The sequence below is a fragment of the Penicillium verhagenii genome (assembly GCF_028828195.1).
Source record: "Penicillium verhagenii strain IBT 33310 chromosome Unknown utg000006l_segment0_segment0, whole genome shotgun sequence".
Taxonomy (NCBI): Eukaryota; Fungi; Ascomycota; class Eurotiomycetes; order Eurotiales; family Aspergillaceae; genus Penicillium; species Penicillium verhagenii.
Genome location: NW_026643170.1, coordinates 466,187 through 479,755, shown reverse-complemented (window position 1 = coordinate 479,755; position 13,569 = coordinate 466,187). Strand labels below are relative to the sequence as shown.

Genomic DNA, 13,569 nt, shown 5'->3' with positions numbered 1-13,569 from the left:
GTGTACTATCCTTTCATGGCCTTGGCGTTAGGTGGGTTTTCGGTTAACTACAGATATTTTGTCTTCCAGCATGTACATCATTCAATAGAATTTCATTAAATAACGATAGACCTTGAATTTGGAAAAAAAAAGACCCTAATTGACCTACTAACCATATCCATATGCCATCCCATATCCGTTATATTGCACCACCGAAAGAAAGATATCAATACACAAACCAAAAGAAACGCAGACCAAGAGGGTCCTCAAAACTTGATGACATTGAATGACGTGTGCTCAGTAACCTAGAAGTAAAACGTCAGTAATTCATATCAATAAAGCGTATCAAGTCGAAACTCACCGTTCTGTTCACGTCGACCGTCTCCCTCTTCGTTCTCACCACCACCACCACCAGTCTCGGCCCGACTAGCCGCATCCTTAATACCGGCTTCGTCGCCCCGCAACTTCTCAAAATACCCCTTCACATCCTCTGCGCTAACAGCCGTCCCACTCTCAGCAAAAGGCCGCAAGAAAGCCTTCACCTTATCGCGGAGCTGGTTGTAAACCATAGCGCCCTCTATGGCGCGCACACGGTCAACATTGCTCAATGCGGCTTCGCCGAGTTCAAGGATGCTGCCTGTGCCTGTGCTTGCGGCACCGTCATTACCGTCTTCTGAAAGCGGTGGCTCGTAGGTTTCTTCTAACTCGCGAAGTTGAGGATAGGGTTTGAGATGGCTGTAGCATTCTGGGCAGTGGCAGATGCTGGAGTAGAAATCTTCTTGTAGGAACAGTGAAAACGGCGCTGTGGGATTGTGGTCCATGCAGAAAGCGTGTTGAGGCCCGGCCTTGGATTCTTGGGCTTTGGGCTCTGGATTGGGTTTTTCTTTGGGGTCTGTTGTTGGCTGCTCTTCGGGGATTGTGGCGAGAGCTGGGGGCTCGGTGAGCTCTTGCTGAGGCGATGCTTCCTTGGTCCGCTTCGCTGTCGGTTCTTCAGTGGAAGAAGATTCATCGTCATCCGCTTTGCGCTTCTTTGTATTCTCTGATTGTTGTTCGGTCAACTTGATTGGTAATTGGGCATTCAAGCCCCCTTCCGCAAATACAGGTGGCAGGATACCCTTGACTCCTGCATAGCGTCTAAGCCACTGGTGTGGACCGATGCATTTGAAGCAAATGAACTGATCGAAATCATCTTCGGCAGGGAATCCTGGGGGCAGAGGAACCTCGTCGTTCTCCTCGTCGGCGCCATCATCAGCGCCATCAGCGCCGCCGAAAGTCTCTGGTTTTTGCATGTCCGGGTTCTTTTTATACCAGTCCCGTGGTAGACCGATGAGACACTCTGGGTGCCACCAGTCTTCACCACAGCCACCCGCTTCAGCGGAGTCGAGGCCGAGGCATTGGAACATGGTACCCTTCTCCTGGTGGGGATCATATTGCTCCCCACAGCCACAGAACCGGTTGCGAAAGTTTTGGTTATACTTATTGTCTTTAGCCGCCTCCTGGGAGTGGACGCCCTTGCGGCCGGTCTTGGGGTCTTCACGCAATGTGCATGGAGATGTGGCTGGCATGCGAGTGGTTCCACAGTCACAGACAAAGTTACGCTTGTTGAAAAGTTCCACCAGAGTGTGTTCACCGTGACAGGCGATGGAGCAGGAATAACAGATTCCAGCATCGGTTGAGTCATCGTCATTGTTTTCAGAGGGGTTACATGTCAAACAGGCGAAAAGGCTCTGTTTCAATGGGCCGAGTGAATAAGTGCAAGAGTCAAAGGACTAGTTCTGGTCAGTATATAGTGGGTCTATAAGTAGGTTTCCGATTTACTCACATAAGGTAGAATCTCACGCGCATCAGCCTCAAGGCGCATTTGATCGTTGATAAATCTAACGAAAAATAAGCATCAAAAACCACATAGGATTTGATTGGGACCGCGGCATACTCTCGGGCTGTCTGGGATTGTGAAGACTCGATGCTCTCACACCGGACACCGACAGGCGCAGGCTCAGTAGGAATAGATTGTTCCATTTCGAAGGTCTGTAGTTTTTGAGGAGCTAACGTTTGCTCAGTTAGATGGGTGTTGCACTAGATATAAACCTCAAATAATCCTCCTGGTCAGATTTAGACCACGAATATAGCTTTTGATCTGATGCTCGGGGTTTCTTGTCGAACAACTTCGCGACGGGGACTCTTGAATTGTTCAAGCACGTCGACGTTTGGCACAGTTATCGATGGCTGGCACTATACCGGAGTATGCAGCAGAAGTGTCAGAGCGATCGCTTCAGTGTCTTTTCCGATCAGTCGTAGGTCAGAAAATGGTGCTTTCTCCGAGATCCAGGATAGCAAGTAACGATGCGCATGAGCTGATGATGCGGCGAATGGACGGAACGCGAAACGCGGTGTTTGATTCGTTTGCACTGAGCTATGTCAGATCACTTTTCATTCGAAGGTCAATCAAGGGAAGGAAATACATGAAGCAGAATGAAAGGTAGGATGAAGGTCAGGTAACGAAGTGAGGAGACTAAAGATTACCCATTCCAATTTCCTTTTGAATGGGTTCCTCTATACATCTGGATTCTAGCATGCCGACGTGAAAATCACGTGGCTTCCCAAAAGGGTAAAATTGAAAACGCGTCGCGTAGCAACGCGTTAGATCCAAATCCGAACCAATCTTCAGCTTGCGCACTCCGACCCTCCCTTTCCTCCCTTTCTATCAACCACGCTTTTTGGGGTGTTCGAGAAAATCCATCTCATTCCACCCGTCCTTTCCAGTGTGATTTTTTGTTATCTTTCTATTTCTTTGCATCCTATCCACAACTGCTCATTGAGCAAACACACAACATGGAGTGAGTTTTGCGACCGGAGTTTTTTTTTCGCTCATTTTTGCAGAATTCACGATGCTAATGCCCTTGTAGTCCCCTCCGGCCCAGTGACTCGGCCGCAAACCGCGGACCCCGTTCAAATGCTCGCAAGCGTTCGAGAGAGCCAGATGACATTCCCTCCTCCTCTGCGATGCCCCCCTCCAGTCGTATGTGAACCCCCTGAGCGAGAATTGCGGGGCTTGGGTCAACTAACAATCTGAACAGCCTTCGCCCTCGCCTCATCTCCTCCTCCCATGCCATTCGACGAGGACGATGAAGAAGATGAGGGAGCTGAGGGAGCTGATCTCATCCCCGACATTGACGATATTGATGAGCTGGTGGAGGATGACGACGGCATTAACCTGTTCGACGATAACTTTGAGCGGGATTACGACATTAACAAACGAGATGAGTACGAAAACGAAGACTACATTGATGATGATGGAGTCCACGAGGAACTTGGCGCTGCCGCACGTCGCCAATTGGATGCTCGGTTGAATCAAAGAGATATGGCTCGTCGGCGTATGCCCGCTGCGTTCATGCAGGATGACGATGACCAAGAAATGGATCTTTCGCGCCAACCTCGGCGTCGGCGACACGCTTACGATGAAGACCGCGAAGACATTGACATGGCAGATGAGGGAATGGAGGAACTGTCTCTAGAGGAGTTGGCAGATGTGAAGGCCGCCAACATCACCGACTGGGTTACACAGCCTCAGGTCCTGCGCTCTATTTACCGCGAGTTTAAGGCTTTCCTGACAGAGTTCATTGACCCCAGTGGTCAATCTGTGTATGGTAACCGCATCAAAACCCTTGGTGAGATCAACTCGGCTTCTCTGGAGGTGTCCTACGCCCATCTGAGTGAGACCAAGGCGGCCCTGTCATACTTCCTCGCCAACGAGCCGACCGAGATTCTCAAAGTTTTCGATCAAGTTGCGCTCGATGTGACTCTCTTCCATTACCCTCAGTACCATGACATCCACAACGAGATTCATGTGCGAATCACCGACGTTCCTATTATCTATACCCTCCGCCAGCTGCGTCAATCTCATCTCAACTGTCTTGTTCGTGTTGGCGGTGTGGTTACCCGCCGTACCGGTGTCTTCCCCCAGTTGAAGTTTGTGATGTTCCTCTGTACAAAGTGTGGCATCACTCTTGGTCCTTTCCAGCAGGAATCCAGCGCGGAAGTGAAGATTTCTTTCTGTCAGAACTGCCAGTCTCGCGGTCCTTTCACCGTCAACAACGAGAAGACTGTCTACCGCAACTACCAGAAGTTGACTCTGCAAGAATCCCCTGGCACCGTTCCTGCTGGTCGTCTGCCTCGCCAGCGAGAGGTTGTCTTGTTGGCTGACTTGATTGACACGGCTAAGCCTGGTGATGAGATTGAGATCACTGGTATCTACCGTAACAGCTACGATGCTCAGCTGAACAACAAGAACGGTTTCCCCGTGTTCGCCACTATCATCGAAGCCAACCAGGTAGTAAAATCCCATGATCAGCTGGCTGGCTTCCGTCTGACCGAGGAGGATGAACGCGAGATTCGCGCCCTGTCCCGCGAGCCAGACATTGTTGACAGAATTGTTCGTTCCATGGCGCCTAGTATCTACGGCCACCAAGATGTCAAGACTGCTGTTGCCCTTTCTCTCTTCGGTGGTGTCAGCAAGCAGGCACAGGGTAAGATGTCGATCCGTGGTGATATCAACGTTCTGCTGCTTGGTGACCCTGGTACTGCCAAGTCCCAGGTACTCAAGTTTGTGGAGAAGACAGCACACCGAGCTGTGTTCGCCACCGGTCAAGGTGCCAGTGCTGTCGGTTTGACAGCCAGTGTCCGCCGTGACCCACTCACCAGTGAATGGACCTTGGAAGGTGGTGCGCTTGTGCTCGCTGACCGTGGTACCTGTTTGATTGATGAGTTCGACAAGATGAACGATCAGGATCGGACATCTATTCACGAAGCTATGGAACAGCAAACTATTTCTATCTCGAAGGCCGGTATCGTGACAACCCTGCAGGCTCGATGTGCCGTGGTCGCCGCTGCTAACCCTCAGGGTGGCCGGTACAATGCTACCAAGCCTCTATCAGAGAACGTGGAGCTCACTGAGCCTATCTTGTCCCGTTTCGATATCTTGTGTGTGGTTCGCGATTTGGTCGACCCCCGCGAGGATGAGCGCTTGGCCAACTTTGTGATTGAGTCTCACCACCGCGCTAACCCTGCTCGCCCCCTGCGCAATGAAGATAACGACCTGGTTGACACCGAGGGTCACCTTATCAACGACGAAGGCTACCGCATTGATCAGCAAGGTCGTCCCCTTCCTCCAACACAAGAGGAAGTTGATCAGCGCGCTGCCGAGCAGAAGAGGTCTGAAGAAGAAAAGGAGGGCGAGATCCCGCAGGAGCTGCTGCGCAAGTACATCCTCTACGCCCGTGAGCGTTGCCACCCCAAGCTATACCAAATCGACCAGGACAAGGTAGCCCGTCTCTTCGCAGATATGCGTCGCGAGTCTTTGGCCACTGGTGCCTACCCTATCACTGTAAGCACTTTCTTTACAACATGAATCTCTTTTGGGCCCTTGACTAACCAAATTCACCAGGTCCGTCACCTCGAAGCTATCATGCGTATTGCCGAGTCTTTCTGTAAGATGCGTCTGTCGGAGTACTGCTCTTCCCAGGACATTGATCGCGCCATTGCTGTCACTGTGGAATCCTTCATCGGCAGCCAAAAGATCAGCTGCAAGAATGCGCTGACCCGTGCATTTGCCAAGTATGTTCATCACGCATCGCATTCTAATCCTCAGTGTCAAATGCTAACATTTCTTGCTCTCAGGTACACATTGGCTCGTCCCAAGCCCCAGTCCAAGCGCCGCGCCGGTGTCGCTGTGCCTAACCCACATTTGGCACGGGCTACGTCTGCTGCGCGGTAAACAGTGTATAATGGGGAGGGTGTCTGCTGTTTCTTTTGAGTAAAATACCATCTTATCTGCATGTGATGTGAACGGCGTTTCAACATTGTTATTTTAAATGTTTACTGCAGGGCTCTGCTTGGGAGTTTGGCGGGCTATGATCTAATGAATTGAACAAATATACATGATATCATACATCAATCTGAATAGACTCTAGATTCACATCCACACTACTACCTACTGCTAAAGTTCATTGACTGCCAAAAGAACAAAAACTCGAATATCCAAGACTGGTCCACGCTGGTTTCTTGGAGATTCTTCCCATCCCATCTTTCCATTCAACATCAACTTGTATTATGTACCTCCTGTACATAGTAGTAGCCGCAGTGTACCTACTAGTACACCTTCCCCCAAAGCTGTGGACCGCAAGCGCACCCCAAACCTCGAAACATTTCAAGAAACCTTCCGAAATTCCATCAAAAACTAGTCGTACTCAACAACTTCGCTCGCGTCAAAACAGGAATCCCACTTGCAACAACCGAACCAGTGCCTACAGGAACACGCATTTCACTTGGGTTCGTAGCCATCTTTTCCAGCTCCTTATCCCACGCTTCTGGGTATTGCTCTGTCTCGACATATCCGTACAGGGTTTTCTTCATAACGCCAGCGAGATAGGCAGGGTCGCCGCTCGGGACTCGCTCGTGCCGTACATTACTCCAGATGAAGGAGCTCTTGGCGAAATTGTGGGTGAAACCTGAGCCCGTGCTGGGGTCTGTTTCGACGAAGAGGGTGGGAATAGGGTCCTGGCTTGCGCTATTTGGTTTGGATTTGATGACGTAGACTTTGTAAGTTGTCATGGTTCTTTTTTTCGATGTTGGAACGGTGATCTTGGAATTCCAAGGTCCTGTGCAAGCTGCCGTCCGCTTAGATTTCGTTCGATTATAAGCACTTGAGTGCTGGGTCGATGGGTGAGTCTGGGATGTATGCTTGATGTGTAGTATGTATATAGAGTCGCTTGACTCAAGTGGAGGGTCTTGTGGGATGATCAATAGATGTAGCTTTGAAATAGGTGGTACGTAGATGCATCAGCTTGAGATGTTTGAGTAGAGTGTTCCAAGGTGTTTCAAAGAAAAAAGACAAGATGTCTGGAAATTCTGGATTCTGTTCTGGTTCTAAGAACATCCTCGAGATACAAGCCTCATTAAATACCTCTTTGAAGGCAAGACATAGCCGCCAGCTTGAAACCATACAACGGACAGCATAGTGTATCTCAAAACGCTCAGAGATCCAATCAGTACGTATAGCAATCAGCATATAATATTGATGGAGACTCACAATCTTTCAAAAGGTGACATACGGAACTAAGAATAGGAACCAGAATCCCAAGGTTGACACGGAGGCACAATATGAAGTTTGAGATTGAATCACAGGCCCATCAGGTGTTGGTCTCTCCCGATGTCATCGTATAAGGTTTTAAAAGTGCTTCATCTTTCATATGAATAGATGCGGGTGTCAGCCTGATATAAATAAGAAGACTATCTGTTGGAAGGAAATATTTTATATCTCATCTGATAAGGCCGTGCAGGCGCTTAGCGGGCTTAGAGTCTTGGTACGATAGCCCCAATTATGTCATTGGGGCTGTCACCAGAAAAAGGAACGGTCTGATTGGCTAAAATAGAGAATTTGGGGCATTAGAAGCTTTTGTTAACGGGGCAGGCGCAAGGACAGATAACATTGAAATTACCAGTTGACCTGATTGCGCATGATAATTGAATGTTGGCCAGTACAACTAAATGTGTGGAAGGATACGTACTACTATGTAGGCAAAACCCAGATACCAAGTAACCTAATACGAAGGACAGTAAAATTCTTCTATGGCAATATGGCTATTGATCGAAAAGAACAAGAACATTCGAAGCTCAGAATCATGGATATGCTGCGCACCAAGGCATGGGTTTCATGCTGGCATAAAAGAAATGTAAACACCAAACGGAAGAGCACTCGAAAAAAGAAGCACAACCACAAAAGATAAAAAAACAACAACAATAAGCAGATTCAGCCTACTCCCGTGAAATATCAACGCCATGTTGTTTGGGCGCCAGATGCGAACGGCGCCCAATGTTGGGTATTACATAGAAAAGTCATCAGTCCCCATGGCCCATGAGGATAAACAAGAAAATTGTGCCAGTAACAGTGTGGGAAGCAGTGACATTAATAACCCTGTCCCAAAATTGTAGTCTTTTCATTTTCCCTAAAATTGGACAGCTTAATCGCTTGTCCGGCGCTCCGGGCGCGGCTTGCGCAAGCTCTTCATCCGGTTCAAGAATCCACCGCCGGCATTCAATTTCTGCTGGTCCTCGTAGGCCCGATCTCTTGTGCTCTTGCGCTCGAGATTGGTTGACTGCTTGGGGCTGCTTGATGAGCGAAGACGACCACCGCTCTCCAGGCGCGCCTCTGCGATTCGCGATCCCTTCTTATCCCACTCCTCATCCGGGTCTTCTTCGAAAAATGGGTTCCTCTCGTTGGTTCGAGAAGATGCGGAGTGGCTCGAGCCCATCGGTGGCGGAGACATTCCTTGCTCTGGGGATCCTACCCGACCACCAGGGGATGTGATACGAGGGGGTGCAATGCGGCCGGTTCCACTTCGTCCACGCAGGCGTTGTGCTAGACTCTTCTTTCGCTGAAGACCACCATTCGCAGCAAGCTGTGCCTCGGCCGCGCTCTCACGTCGAGCAATGGCCGAACGACTGGCTGGAGCTCCATCCAAGAATGTACTGGTTCCTAAACCCATTGTCTGCGCGCCATGAACAGGTTCCAATGTGGTCTTGGCGTCAATCTGGACTGTTTCGGCGTTGCGGGTAAGACCAGAGTTGTAATCATTGTAGCCCTCCTCCATTCGTCCGTGGAAAAGATTCAAGTCAATGTTGGGATTGACCGGACCAGAACCGCCCAATGCCATGTTTGTCGAATTCTTGGGGAAGGCCTGCATTGGCGCAGTGCGCGCGCCCTTGCGATTGCGGTGGGGATTGCATGCATCAAAGGGACCATCATGGTGGAACACTGTAAGCAAATTAGTATGCGGCGTCAGAACAAGTCGCAAAAAAGGGCAAAAAAAAACCACGTACTTCCGGTACCGTAGATGCTTGTCACATCCAGCTTATCAATGATATCCAGTCGGCGATCCTTGCGAGATGAACGAGGCTTTCCATCACGCTGACGTTCACGCTCACGGTGGCGGCGTTCACGTCGGCGTTTCTCGTCATCATCATCAAACAGCTTCGATGGCCGCTCCATCACAGATGACTCGGAGTTTCGGCGAGGTCGACGGGGGGCCTTGCCCTGGGCGGTAGAGCTAGAGCTCTTGGATGCTGGATCAGCAAAAATGTCGAATGGATCCGTTGGATCCCTTGGTGCCTTGGAACGGGACTCTGTAGGGCGTCCAGATGGAGGTGCACGAGCGTCTCTCAAGGGAGGCTGACGACTGGATGGTTTACGGGGAACAGCATCAGGAACCGGCCGGGTGGTGTTGGACTGAGAGGAGAACGGAGAGGGTGCAGGCACCGCAGATACTGTAGCGGTGGGCTTGATAGAGAGGGCCTCCTGCGGAATATATTAGCTATGGGCCCAGATTGCGGTCGGTGTCCTAGACATACAAAAAGGTCCCGAGTATTGTTGGTAGTAGTATCGTGTCTTTCGACCGGCGAGAACATGGCACCGGAAGACATTCCAGGAGCCGATTGTGGGGACAGGGCGTCAGTATCGTCTAGGAATGGATTGGTTGATCGGGGACGTTCTGGACGAGCATTGGTGGCTGGAGTAGGAACGGTGGGAGAGAGAGCACGGTTTCGGAATGGATTGTTAGAGCCAAAATTGGCCGCTGTTGGTGAGATTTGACTGCCTATTATTCCTCAGAATTGCCACATGAGTCAGTTATCACGTTTCATTGACCGCTGTGTTGCAAGTCCCCTGGGGAGGGAATGATTTTAAGTGTTTCCGAACAATAAAGACGACAGACGCCAACCCAGGGGCAAAACACGCAAAACAAGGCTGTAGAAGTCCACAAAGACTCCTTGGAAATTATTTAACGCACCTTGGGCCAGCGAAACGCCTGGGGGATACCCAAGCGCCGGAGGGGCATTCATAGTGAGATGAAACGGAGAGAGTGGATAGGGTGATGGCGTGCGTCGATAGGACGATGAGATGTCGCACGAGTGCAGTAATTACGTGGACGGGGGGTTGTGATAAGTCTGTGATGAAACAGACCAAAGATGAAAGGACGAGTCAAGAGAGAAAGATTGGGGGAGGGGAGAAAGGAGAGAAAGAGAAGACGAAGCTCGGGGGGCAAAGGGACACGGGATCAGGAGAGTACGTAAATGGTGATCGCCAATCCACTTTCACTGTCTCTTTTTTTTTTTCAACACAGTAAGAATTTAAAGTAGTACGGTAAAATCTAATCTATTCATTTATTCCATGGATTAATAGATTAGAATTGTTTTAACCGAGTCTAGTCATTTGTAAACTTTGCCCCCTTGTGAATTTGTGATTTAACCTGCAGGTTCTCCAGGTTTTTTTTTTCTTAAGTCCCGGTAACCAAATGTATGTTTAGTAACAAATCCAGGGGCAAAAAAAGCACTTGACGGACACTTTTCCCCTCGATCGACATTTCCCCACTCACACACAAAAACGCCGCTTTTTTCGAGTCAGCAAATCAGCATAAGATTTGTCTATGAAGGTCAACTTCGGAGCGGTATACCGTATACCCAGGACCTTTCTACTGCAAGTCCTTCAGAAACTCCAGGTTCCCTTATCATGGATTCCTTAATGCCCCGGAATGACGTTCACACATTCTCCAATCCCCGGTTGATGTCATCTCAATGCGGGAATGTGGATATCTGTGGCTGGTTTTTAGTTGGATTAGTTGACGACACGCGAGGGTCTTTTGCTTTTGGCCTTTTTCCCCCTCCCTTAGTTGCGTTGCCTGGATTGATCTGCGTTTCTTCCTCTCTTTCCCCTGATGTCAAAAGGTGCGATCTCGCACGGCCCTCCCGACCATGACAGCACTTCCGATCCACCTGGCCGAGGTCCCCGAGCGGCGAGATTCGCTTTGGTATCCCTTGAACATGACGCTCATATTTGACACATCTCACATCAGGTTCAATATTGCTTGAGCACTCGACTGCGCCAAGTCCGAGAACTAGTGAACTTATTCCATTTTATTTTTATCTTTTTCCGAACCGTCCACGTACTCAGTTCGGTACCTGCTTTGGTTCCATGGTTCGAGGGCCCAGCTTCAAAATGTTCTGTAGGCAGCAAAGGCAAATGATAGAAGTCAGCAGGAATTGCCATTCATACTGGCCGAATTGCCAACCTCAATGGCAGTCAACCCGCATGGCAAACATGCTTGACCGCGCTAAAAACAATGAACTTGCCGCTCCAATCCCGCTTGTGACCAACTAGGTGACTCGATGTAAATTCTGCGCGAGGACTTGCTGCTGTCAGCCGTCTCATTTGTTGAAACAGACTTGGCGATGGATATGCCATCATCCATGTTGTTCGCGTGGGTCCGCGTGCGGTCATATTACCTGGAATGCATGCCTCTACCTCGTCCCATAGATCATCATCTCAATATATTTGGTCGACCCTGTGCTCATCTCGGCGCCATCACACCAATTTGCTTGAACCACAAGGTAAGTTGTTTACTAAAACCACTGAGCTAGCCCTGCTGCTGTTGGGATGCAACGTCGTTTCGATATGTACAAATCTGCACGTGATTGGCCCGATCTGAATAGTGACTGGCGAACGACGCGTGGAAGGCTACCATGCAGAAAAGCTGTGTCAAGTCCAGGTGAGGCCGCGGTCATTTGACTCCCATCTTCATGAAATTATGCAGTGATACCGAAGTGTTAAACCTTGGAGACTAAGTGTGTATGCCCAAGTACTACCTTCCAATTCGGCATCATGTCGACTTCAATGCAAAGATATACAAATGCCAGGCACGGAGTTTTTTAAAACAAAATTTGGAGATACCGCTAGTTAAACATGTAACAGTCGGCACATTAAATACATTGATTATGAAATTCCCGAATACCGAAATTGATCCATACTGTGATGATAATTTAGCCAATTTATGCTTGGTCTTTCACTGCGATATAGTAGTACACATGCACAAAAGGCTCATACAGCATGCGGTTGCCACTTTTCAGAGTCCATCCACTGAGATCAAGATCCTGCTTGCACACAAGATCTTGAATTTCCTGTCCCGTCCGACAGCGCAAAGTTGAAACCCATCCGTCAAATGTTACTATTAAAGGCAACAGTGGAATCACATACGTGAAAAACAAATGCAAAGGACTGTTCCTGTACTTGGCAATAGTAAACCAAAATGGGAACAGAAACATAACAGGGATATTCAACAAGGAGGTGAAGTTGCGTTGGGCAAATTCGAAAATTCTAGAAATCGTCAACTTCGGCCCTGGAGTTCATCTTTTTTTTTGAATCTCATCTTTTTCTTCTCTCCTCGGGAAAACCAAAAAAAAACTTACATGAACGAATCAGCCGACTCCACAGCGTTCCGCAGAACACCCAACGCAAGAGGGTCATCGAAATGATGAAAACACAAATTGAACACCCTGCATTCCTTTCCATCCCGTGGCGCAATTCTTTCGCACCGAGTCGCATCTCGTGGCTCAGGAATGTACGAGACGTTCTCCTGTCGCTTGCTAATAGCAGACCATTCTTCCAGACGGGGGTGGAGATCCGTAAGAACAAATTGGGCGGCCCGCTTACCTTCCGCTTGGAGTTTGTTATTCAGGATGGATTCCATGGTGCTTGTTGGGCCACCTGCTCCGGCGCAAGAGTCCACAAAGGTGTAGGAGGATGCATCTCGAAGATTCTCCAGGATGAGGTTCGCTGCTACCCCGGCTGGAGAGGTCTTGCTGAGGGGCGGGAGGTGTAGATTCCAAACACGGGTTAGATATGCTTGGATATAGGCTCTTATCCATTCTGGGCACCAGGATTGATCGCCAAATTCAAAAAGATGCCATCGGGGAGAAAGAATCATCGTGGTTTGTGTGGCCTTGAAGCTTGGTAGAAGGCTGAAGCTTTCAATGTTCAAATGTTGGCTTTGGAGAGGAAGATGTTTGCCAGTTGACGATAACCTGGGAGCCCCACATAAATCATGATCGTATACATCATATGCATCGTAATCCCCGCCTGCCTTGGCTCCATTGGTTTCAATTTCTGCTTGGAATTTGGGACTTTATCTCAATTTCAACTCATATCTATGGAAGAATTACATATCCATAGCAACATTAGGTTGAGAAGTTATCTTAAAAATTCAACATTGAACTTGTGCACAAACGTGAAGGTTCATGGATGTATCTGGATCCAGGATGAAGTCATATTTTCAAATACTTTTTCAATCTCTAGTACATAAAGAGGTAATTCCAACTAGAAAGCATTGTTAACAAAATGTATTTCACAATATGAAAATTTATCTACTGTAGTACGCCGCTGGTTGGTACCAAAAATGAATATAGAGCACGCAAAAAGAAGCGATTATTGGCACGTGAAGACTTCTCTACGAGATAATTTTTCCAAAAAGACTGCGCGTTGCCTCACAGATTTTTTGGCCATCAGCTAAGATGCTGTGGTGTTAAAAATGAGCGATGTGGTGGAAAGTCAATCTTCCCCCATAGTTCCAAGATACTATGCTATCTCATCATAGCCGGTAGATGAGAATGGTTATTGATGGTCTTTGAGCCAGAGTTTACCGTGAAAAGAATAGAAATTTCAGCATTTTAGACACGCGAATACGATGATGATATTCTCCGTTGATG

The 13,569-nt window shown here is 48.7% G+C and overlaps 5 protein-coding genes across 5 annotated transcripts; 1 reads left to right on the top strand and 4 right to left on the bottom strand.

The window, feature by feature from the left end:
- Positions 1-276: 276 nt before the first annotated feature.
- Positions 277-1,998, bottom strand: N7466_005598 (putative metaphase-anaphase transition protein (Mlo2); the record flags this gene model as incomplete). The annotated part of the gene is made up of 4 exons (XM_057164995.1): positions 277-284; positions 341-1,748; positions 1,802-1,856; positions 1,913-1,998. 4 exons carry the CDS (start codon positions 1,996-1,998, stop codon positions 277-279), a joined length of 1,557 nt encoding a protein of 518 aa, XP_057020594.1.
- Positions 1,999-2,811: 813 nt separating this feature from the next.
- Positions 2,812-5,752, top strand: N7466_005597 (MCM DNA helicase complex subunit MCM2; the record flags this gene model as incomplete). Its single annotated transcript, XM_057164994.1, has 5 exons — positions 2,812-2,816; positions 2,886-2,998; positions 3,057-5,362; positions 5,423-5,592; positions 5,656-5,752. 5 exons carry the CDS (start codon positions 2,812-2,814, stop codon positions 5,750-5,752), a joined length of 2,691 nt encoding a protein of 896 aa, XP_057020593.1.
- Positions 5,753-6,207: 455 nt separating this feature from the next.
- Positions 6,208-6,588, bottom strand: N7466_005596 (uncharacterized protein; the record flags this gene model as incomplete). Its single annotated transcript, XM_057164993.1, has 1 exon — positions 6,208-6,588. One exon carries the CDS (start codon positions 6,586-6,588, stop codon positions 6,208-6,210), a length of 381 nt encoding a protein of 126 aa, XP_057020592.1.
- Positions 6,589-7,997: 1,409 nt separating this feature from the next.
- On the bottom strand, positions 7,998-9,873 carry N7466_005595 (Pal1 family protein; the record flags this gene model as incomplete). Its single annotated transcript, XM_057164992.1, has 4 exons — positions 7,998-8,791; positions 8,857-9,331; positions 9,385-9,629; positions 9,822-9,873. 4 exons carry the CDS (start codon positions 9,871-9,873, stop codon positions 7,998-8,000), a joined length of 1,566 nt encoding a protein of 521 aa, XP_057020591.1.
- Positions 9,874-11,856: 1,983 nt separating this feature from the next.
- On the bottom strand, positions 11,857-12,791 carry N7466_005594 (uncharacterized protein; the record flags this gene model as incomplete). The annotated part of the gene is made up of 2 exons (XM_057164991.1): positions 11,857-12,181; positions 12,274-12,791. 2 exons carry the CDS (start codon positions 12,789-12,791, stop codon positions 11,857-11,859), a joined length of 843 nt encoding a protein of 280 aa, XP_057020590.1.
- Between the last annotated feature and the right edge of the window lie 778 nt (positions 12,792-13,569).